We start from the raw sequence: 9851 nt of genomic DNA on the forward strand, positions 1-9851 counted from the left end.
GTTTTACATAACCTGTTTCTGCCAAAACAAAGGGATAAATACTAGGCCTTCAACTGCTCACCAAAGCACAAATCTGAAGGAGGAAGTCTGGTAATTGCACAGAAATGTCAAGCATTTCCCCCGTATCGAAAGAGATATAATTCCAACATAATAACTTTGCTTTAAGTTTGTTTAAAAGTCATAGTAAGTTTTATTTACCTACAATTGTGTCTAAATATACAATATATATGTATAATGTTTTACATTTGGGTTTAGCCTGCACTAAACTCCATGCAGATCTGAACATGTATATTATCTATTGTAAAAGTTAAGATACATTTGTATACAATATATCTATCAGAAAATGAATTCAAAAAATATAAAGTGTACAATATATCTATCAGAAAATTAATTCAGAAAAGATAACGTGAATTAAACTATAGAACCACGTTATTTAAGTAACATATGAACATCAACAGTATGTTAGCTAATATAAAATTTACAATATTAGGATTGATTACATTATTTCCAATTAAAAATAACCTCTTACGTGGTATATTTTCTTAACCAGCACTGTAGTGCCATCAGCTCAGAAACCATGATATTTGAAAATAGCTTGTGATGACTTGAGAAATGTGTTTCGGCTTATATTAAACACAGTTGCCTGTAGGAGTTAGCATGAAGTAGATTTGTAATATGGTTTGTGACTATTTTTTAAACCAGTGCTTTCATGTGTTGTTTTAATCTAGATCCGAAGACAGGCTTTACAAGATGAAGTGGACAGAGAATCTGGCAAAATAAAGGTTGTATTCATAAATGTGAAATTCTTATTAAACAGTAATGTTTCTGATCCATGTGCCTTGTTAGAACCATCCACCTGTCATCTGCAGCCTAGTCACGTGCACCATTTGGCAGACCCGCCTCCTTCCTGATTGCACATTTGAGGTCATGCTGTGGAATAATTGAGTTGATTCTCTTGGGGAAAGGGAATGGGCCAAAATTCCTCCCATCACAAATGGGATCGGAATGAATTTTAATTCCCTGTCATTAGATTTGAGAAATACAATTAGACATTTGTTTCATTTGAGAGGGGGGACTTGCCGCAAGTGTTCGAGCACCCTGCATATTTATAATCTCAAAATGAGCTCTCCTCCCATTCCATAGAGTTCATGTCTCTGAGGCCAGACTACGCGTCACTGATGCTAAAACAGCTCCATTGACCAACAGTCAAGAACAGTTTCTAGTGAACACGACTGTCATGTGCAAAGCAACTTATGCGGGGAGTCTCAATTGATTAGCATCAGAATTGCAGGCACAGTTTAGCTGGCTGAGTTGAGTATCAAGCAGAGACAGTGCAAACCAGATGCCAGCATGTCAAGGGGGCCAGCCCTTTAAACTGTCATGAAATAGCACAGCATTGACGCTGGGCTGATGGCACATCACGAAGAAACTGTTATGATTGCTTCCTCCTGAAGTTACTTACCTGTGTGCATTTGATCCTGGACACCCATTGCTTCCTCCGGCTGGAGTTTGTACACCATGGGCATTGGATGCACGACACATCTGTCCCTCTTGGTCTGAGGCCATATGTTTCTTTTATTCTGGTCTGAAGACTTGATGATGTCCTTACTCTGATGAAATCGGTGGAGAAGACGCAAGTGTGAAGTTCTTCTCAGAAAGGGTGGGATCCACCTTTTATAAGTAAATCAAAACTTAATTCAAAAAGGTATAGACAAACACGTGAGTTTCCTTCTGATGTTGCTACAGTAAAACTGGTTGAACAGATGTGGCTGGCAGTCCTCATCATCCCCTCTCCGTATCTTTTTTTATCAATGTTCTTTTGCAGTCCTTCTTCTCCCATACCTGATGTGATCCGCGTATTGAATGTCCTCTGTTTTTTCTGGTCCTGTCAAAATGCCCCATACTATGTGAACATTAAAACCTGTGTCCCAAAGTGCAATGTGGGTCTCAGGGTGCCTGTTATTGTGGGTACAGCCAACTCACAGGACTGATTTTGAGTAGTAAGCTGCAATACTCGGAGCCCAACACTAGATGTCGTGACGTGATTGGACACAGCATATGAATCTATAGCATGATCAATTCCCATGAGATAGAGAATTACTTCATTCAAAAGCAGATGCTGTAAACTATAAAAGAAGTAATAATTTGGCCTGGACTAGCCAAGTATACACAATTATTCCAAAGTTAAACCCAGTGTTAAATATACAAATTGAATAATTACTTACGTGGCATTTAAAGAACCACCTTCATGTATAGCAGCAAATTTGATTAGTTGGGTATTTCCTTGATGAGACCAAACCATGCCTCAGAAAAGCTGCATTTTAATCTGTTAGCACCCAGGATCATAGAAAGAGGATAGCACAGATTGTCTTGTTCTCTAGCATGGGGAAGGAAGGGATCTGGTTATGCTCATCAGGGGCGCACTATGAACATATGTTAAATATCTATGCAGCAGACATTTCCAGTCCAGTTGGTGACCAATAGGTTGCATTCAGCTGCCTCACTGTCCTTATACTCTCGACTGCCCTCACTAGCCTAGACACCAGGGACATCCTCAAGCATAACTGAGGCTTTTTGTCACTCACTTATGTGGAAGGGTGTCACATAGGGAGCAAAGGCCACTGCTCACCCTGGAGCGGTCACTTAGATATGAGTTGTCCGAGTTACTTTGAATGCAGACAGATCGATGCTTGGAAACGCACAGAGGTTCCAGCTCCTCTCTTGAACAAACCTCCCCGATCTAGCCACAGGAGAATTGTGTCCTTCCCAAGGTACCATCATCTCAGTAATCACTTTTAGTCTCATTTCTTCTATAGTATTATTCTCTTGAATGGGCACTAGATGCATTGCTTTGAGTTTTACGATTTTATGTGGTAGCTGCATCTCACCTGCTATCTAAAGAACTAAAACAACAAAATATTTGAAGAGCCTTGTGTTCCCACAGTAAGAAAGACCAAGGGCTCGCCACTATTGGCCACTTTTCATTAGGCATTGTGAAAAGAGAATGCAGGCTTGTGCACGTCCAGTGTGTGCACATTTGTGTGTGTGGCTAAGGTATGCAGAGATGAACGTTACTGATGTTCAGGGTGATGGTGGAATGCTAAGCCTTTGCATAGGGAAGAGAGTATTTCAAGTGACAGTTAAGTGAGAGTCAGAAGAGCACCGGAAACCTCATTCTGGGCTGTGAAAGAACATGCGCAGCGCTCTATAAAACTTCAAAAGAAACAATGAAATCCTGTTTGTTGGTTGATGACTTATTCCTTTGACTTTAATATTCAAGATACCATATTTAGTCACACCACCCTCATTTTTCTGCCAACTGGGACTTGCCTGTACACTGCTTTAGCATATCCAACTTGAGGAACTAGTGCAGACAGCTGTTTATTGTGGTTCATTGAGTTTCCTTTGGGCGTCAGGGACATTTCTGACCTGCATCCCCCAGGCCCATTCACATTTTAGTGATTTTTTAGTTGTTGGGTAAACCTATTTGTTTTAGCAGCCTGTGCCCTTGCACAACCATATTATGCTACCTAATGGCATGTGATGCTGTTCTTGTTCATAGTACCACAGTTGTTTAGATTGAGCATCCTGCCTCTGTCGCGTGGAACATCAGCGATCCCCCGGTTTCCCTTTTCTGCCCAGAGTCCTAGTTCGAACAAATAGTCTGTATAATGTATCCCCTTTCAGATTACTTCTTAAAGATGAAAAAGACAAATTGATTGCCTTGTCTGAAGATATATTGGCACTGTGAAAACATTGAGATCATGCATGCAGAAGGACAGTGAAGGACAAGCCCCTTCAATCTATTTTCAAGTCTATATGTTCCTAAAATCTGTGTCGTTTTTTTCTTAACAGTTTTAGTGTTTTGCTTCCCTGTAACTGACATCTTGATTCGTGTCCATCAATCTACAATACAGTCTGCTTCCGGCGTTGTTATCAACAATAGTGCTTTGGTCTTAGCAGCTGTAATCACTGTCTTTAAGAGGGGTGGGTCTTTAGCAACACCCCTTTATTAACATCTAAAATTATCTCAATGATTGTCTCTTTGAAGTGTAAGTAGATGAGTAGCCTTATGAGGCACGTGTGCCTGCTTATTGCCAACATCAAAGAACCTATGAGAACTCTAAAAGGGCAAGGAAACCAAATTAAAATAAATGGAAGCTTCTCAGTTCTTTGAAGAAGAAGATATTTAATCATCTGTTAAATAAGGCAGAAATGATGTTCGTTTGCAATTCAAAATAAATTACTTGGCGATCTCAGTATTTTTGTGATGGAGAACACAGGAGAACAAGAACTGTAGTTATCCAGCTGCGTAAAGCGAGCCAAAGAAGGTTACAGTTAATACTGCTTGCAAAGTAATTGCCAAATTTACTTAAAACCGAGGATTTAATGAGCCGTAATTACATCAACATTTGGACCACTTTCAAAGACAACCTGTTAGATACCCTGAATATTCGTTCATAGCTAGATGTGTTGTTTATTAAATGATATCAGAAATTTGAAGCCCAGGGTTTTTTCATGAGTGGAAAGGCCCCAGACGGTCTCTTTCAACCAATGAGATCAGACAAGAGGGCTCGGACTGGGTGTGCCCAGCGGGAGGGACGCAAGCAGCAGTTTTCAGTGTGGTCGTCTGTTTCTCTGGTTGTAACTGCAGTGCATACACGTCAATAAGGTTTTTGGTCAAACTCTTGCTGTTATAATCCAAACACCCTAGATGCATTAGCCTGAGTTGCATCATTTTTGTGGTAGCTAAATCTCTCCTTTTATCTAAGAGGAACCTAAGGAACTCTATCCCAACACATTTGAAGGGTTATAATTCTAGAGGTTCATAGTAAAGAAGCATTCAGCTAGATGCAGCATATTCAACATGGGCTCTTCATTATTATGGACACCCCGCTAGGAACAGCACATCCTCCAAGTCGACTCTGCTGGTTCTCAAACAGTTGCACCTACAGCATTCAGTCTTATTTCATACCTGTTAGAATGAGCTGGTCAGAAATGGTAAACACACAGGTTTACAAGATGTAACAGTCGCTTGCTTTTCAGATAGACCGAGAACCACACACCTCCAACTTTACACAAGGGGCCAATTAACCACATTTGACCTCCTCTTTGACTACAAGGCATGACAGTAACCCTTCTCCCATCCTGATTTATCATTTTAACCCAACACTCAACCTAGAGGAATAAGCATAGAGCAACACTTTACAAAAGAGCATCTTACAACCCATTCTTCAGCAAAGTAGGAAGTGTGTATTACACAGACCAGTGCTGGAGGCAATTTATAGGGCACATTGTGCATGCACAAATGGACAGGGAGTTTTTCAGCCCACGTTTCACTCTGCTCTCAAAGTATTTCACAAAATGTAACACGAGCTCTCACTCGACCAACTCCATGCCATCATACAGGTTTTCATACAGCTACAGTTCGTTAATCTGTTAATTCAAAAGCTTATTTTGCATAACAAAACACAAAGAAGGTGTCATTACAGGCCTCGGGCCTCCAGAGTATTTTATGGTACAAAAAAAGCGTCTGTACAATGACGACAACAGCACTGGACAACTAAAAAGTCTAAGCGCTTGCTTAGGGAACCCGTCCTGGTATTCCCCTGTGAGATAACCCCGGCAGGGTATCCGCAAGGTGAAAGCCAGGCATCCCACCGCGAGGGGCCGTTGTGGAGATTAAGCAAGCTATTGCCCAGAGTCGCAGAGTGTGAACCCGTGAATCGAGTAGGCACCGGAGCGAGAATTGTCGAGTCCATGGACATTTTAGGACTCAAGACCCCGCCGAGCCGGGAATTGAACCCTGGTCCCGGGCTGACCTCTGCTTCCAGGTCTGCCTCCTCTAACCAGTGAGCCACACTTCTCCACTCAATGATCACTACAAAATCAAACTATGCCTAATATCAAACTCTGCCTAAATGTTGCATGACAGTGACATTAAAGCACAAACAACCATAATATGCAATACATGAATCATTGGTCAGCCCCAATACTCAACCTTGTACCAGCCCAAAACAAAGATGTGTGACTTCCACACCAGAGAACACAAAGAAATGTGCACCATATTCCTGTACACAGTAGAATGTAGTACACACAGTGGCTTTAAAACTGCAGAAATCCCGTTCGCTTTATAGATCTTTTTAAAGTTCCTCCTCCTTGAACTAGAGATGTTATGTTTTTTCTTCACCAGACATTTATTAAAGAGTCCTATGCATTCCTACCTGCCACCTCGTCAACAAAGGCATCTTATCATTCTCTGTCCTTTTTATGCTACAGATTGGATGACTAGCAGTAGGGTAAAGCTCAATGGCAAGAAAACAGAGGTTCTAGTACTAAGCAAGAATAGTCATAGGTGGCTGGAGCTCAAGCAGTGAAAAGCTTGGGAGTCTGGATTGATGTCAAGCTTACAATGGAGACTCAAGTAAACAAAATGGCAGGCTCATGCTTTGGCATTGTATGATCCGTAAGGAAATTCTTGAAGATGTTACCTGCTCCCAATAGAAGATTAGTGATGCAGAGTCTGGTAAATTCTGCCCGCGATTATGGCAACTCGCTGTACCTTGGGAGCTAGAAATACGTTGGCAAAAGACTCCAGTGGTACAAAATTCCACTGCAAATATCCTTCAAAAAGTGCCAAACCATCAGTCAGCCACTCCAGCTTTGGTTGCCTTGCATTGGCTGCCAGTTCAGAAAATAATTCAGTTCAAAGCTCTCTGCATGGTGTAACGGGCCGTTTACGAAATGGGCCTACCCATAATTTGCTTTGTGCTCATTCCCTATGCGCCAGGAATGTCCCTTCGCTCTAGCAACTAAGGACCCCTGGTGGTGCCCAAGATCAAAAGAGCAAGAAGTGGAGGACGTTGCTTTTAATTTCTTACTCTCAGACTCTGGAATGCTCTTTCAGCTTTCCTTGGAAATCAGCCGTCTGAAGCTTGCTTTAGGAAAATACTGAAGCCCCACCTATTCTAAACTGGTTAAGGAAATGCTCTGATTGAGTTGAAGGGTTTTGTGCCATCTAGCGCTGGGAGGCCCATTGGGGTAGCTATGCGCAATACAGATACAACTGAATTGAATTGAATTGAATTCTCAGAAAAAGGATTCGGCCTAGAGAAGCAAGTCCTATTAGGAATCCTCCGAAATCATGAAATGGAGCCCTATGGTGTTTGAGTCAAATGACTTAGTAAAGGAAAGGGTGGATTTAAAATTTGTTTCAGAATCCCTGTCTCATATTTGGGAAGTCACCAAGACTACCGAAAGCACTACGATGCCATGACGGTGACAGATTGTGCACAAAACAAATGCCAGTAACTTAACGTATTAGGGAGTCACTCAAAAACCAAAAGACTGAAAATTTGATATTTATGCAGGGGGTATGTTACACTTCCTTAACTTTGTTTTTGCTCTACAGTATTTTTAAAAACCTTAACCAAATAGTCAGTGGGTGTTCAGTAGGTTTTGTAGATGCCTAGTCGAAAAGTATGATGATGATAGCTCTAAGGATAGTCCCTAGAGGATTTACTAGTTTAATTTCAAACGTTAACAATGATTAAAAAGCATTGGCAAAATCAATAGATTTGACCTTGACAGGGTGCAATAATAAAAAAAAATCCAAACGCATGCAAGAGAAGTCAAAAGTTAACTAGTAAACATTAAGCCGTCTAAAGGTAGAATGCTAAGTTGTACAAAAATAATTATAATAAATAAAAAACGAACCAGTGCAGCAGGTGGCCACAAAATAAGGCACAACATACTTGGAAAGCAGAAGATGCATTTTGTAAGGATTTCCTTTAGCCGTCTTAGACAGTCTAGCCAGTCAAGTAATTTAAAATTAATATGAATCATTTGGTTTGGGATTCTTTTTTGGGTATGTTTGGATATTAGTACCAATCAGAATGACATCTGTTGCTGCTGCACGCCTTTGCTGTTAGATCCACTGGTTCACTTCTAGTGAATTGGGAGATAGTCAAGTTGGTACGGTCTGAAAACTTCTCATTGGCTATTGAACTTGCAGGTGCATATACAGGGTACTCTACTCATTTGTCTTGCATTCTAAAAACACTTGTAGGAATCTATGCAGGTTTCGCTTCATCCTAGTTGAATAATTTACCAACCTGTCTATAAACAGGTGGTAACAGAACGTTTTTTTAAATTGTCTTTGGGTGGAATAGGGGAGGAATTTGATGCAAGATGCCTTGGCTGTTTAAGACTTACTTATAGATTTGACAGTTCGGCATGCGGGTGTAGGTTCAGCTGTTCACCTGGTCTAAGGAGAGAAGCATGTGTCACCTACTAACATGGTAGTTGGCTGGCGTTCCAGAGTCTCCAGTGTATTCTCAGGACTGATTTGTTGTGTCACAGTTTTCGTTGATATTTGTATTCCAGAGCCTTCCTCCTACACACCATAGCACAATGGCCACGATGACAATACTCAAGTCGCCAGTAGTTAATGCGTTGGATAAGGCCGTGCACATTTGTTTAATTGCAGGATATTTGATCTTCTCCCGTTCTTGGCCAATATTCCTCTATTGCCATTGAGTTTGTCCATTAGGTCATTCTAATTATATCCCTTTTTCCAACAGAGTGTGAACGTTGGCCAGTGGCAGACAGCTACTTTTGACAATCCAGAACAGAAGATGAAATTCTTGAGACTTATGGGTGGCTTCAAGAAGTCTAGCCCGTTGGCACCTCTCTCGCCGGCAGTAACAGAAAAACCAATCATGGCTCTCAGCAGGACTGGCGAGGAGACTTTGAAACAGAACCTGCTTTCCGAGTTTGAGAAGGCAATAGATCTGAAGCAAAACCGTGGAATAGGCCTTGGATTCCAGCCGACAACTAAGAAAACATTTTCCATAGATAAAAATAAGTCCACTTCTATAAAGTTTGAATAATAAACATGAAATGGAATTATTGTTTTTAATGATTTACACACCAACAAATTTCTACTTTTTTAAATGAAGTTCTAAACGTATCAAATTTTAATTTACCTGTGCTACAAAGTATGTAGAGAGACAGCTTGGAGTTCTGAAAGTTAGAAACTTGAGCGCAAATTCAAAATGACACCTTATGAAAATTAAAGGGAAATAATTTGTATGTTGGCAATCCTTTTTGTGGTCATTTGTCTCCTATAGTTCCTTCTTTTATTTTATTTCATTCAGTTCCTTCCCTGATGATAATATTGTATTTGAGTTCAGCCTGATGTTACTTTATGTGAAAGGGCTGTATAACTACAGTAGTTGTAGAAATTATTTAAGATAATTACTAATGCTCATACTGCATTATCAAAATAAATTGGAGGTTGGCATTAGGTCATCATTTTGTGGCCATTGGTCCTATGAAAATGTCCTGAAATTCACACATGGTGATTTTTTTTTCTGTACATCCGGTTCAAATGAGACCACCGTTGACTAATAGGGTTTGTTCGTGGTATTGCTGATTGCTAATTCATCATCTTGTGCTAGCCTTTAATAATTTGTATGCATATAACTTTGAAACTGCGACTGCACCTTCCTATCACGCAGTAGTGATCACGGTTCACGAAAACACTGAGCTATGGTATAGGCTCTAATAAATTGACATTCTGGTATCTGCAAGGGAATTCTCCATTCAGATACTCCTTACAGATATCGCACTGCTATTTCATTTAATTTGGAAGTGCATATTAAAATATTGTTATATATGATTTACACCATTTTAATTTTAAAATATGGAGCGGGCATAATGATATGCTTTATTTTGTTTTTTAGTTTCATGTTGCAGTGGGGTGTTTTTCCTTTGCTGCTCATGTTTTTACACTGTTTTTTCCAACTTGATTTCTTTCTTAATGTTCTCATCTTAACGACTATGTTAGT

The 9851-nt window shown here is 40.3% G+C and overlaps 1 protein-coding gene across 3 annotated transcripts in view; it reads left to right on the top strand.

Annotated features, from left to right (window-relative positions):
* Positions 1-9102, top strand: part of KNOP1 (lysine rich nucleolar protein 1) — a 386483-nt gene extending 377381 nt beyond the window's left edge. For all 3 annotated transcript variants that reach the window (XM_078665100.1, XM_078665101.1, XM_078665099.1), the window contains exons 4-5: positions 729-782; positions 8583-9102. In XM_078665100.1, the coding sequence (XP_078521226.1) occupies positions 729-782; positions 8583-8891 (363 nt within the window). In that variant the 3' untranslated portion in view covers positions 8892-9102. The remainder of the gene's footprint in view (positions 1-728; positions 783-8582) is intronic.
* The last annotated feature ends 749 nt before the right edge of the window (positions 9103-9851 follow it).

The sequence above is a fragment of the Lissotriton helveticus genome, chromosome 10, assembly GCF_964261635.1.
Source record: "Lissotriton helveticus chromosome 10, aLisHel1.1, whole genome shotgun sequence".
Taxonomy (NCBI): Eukaryota; Metazoa; Chordata; class Amphibia; order Caudata; family Salamandridae; genus Lissotriton; species Lissotriton helveticus.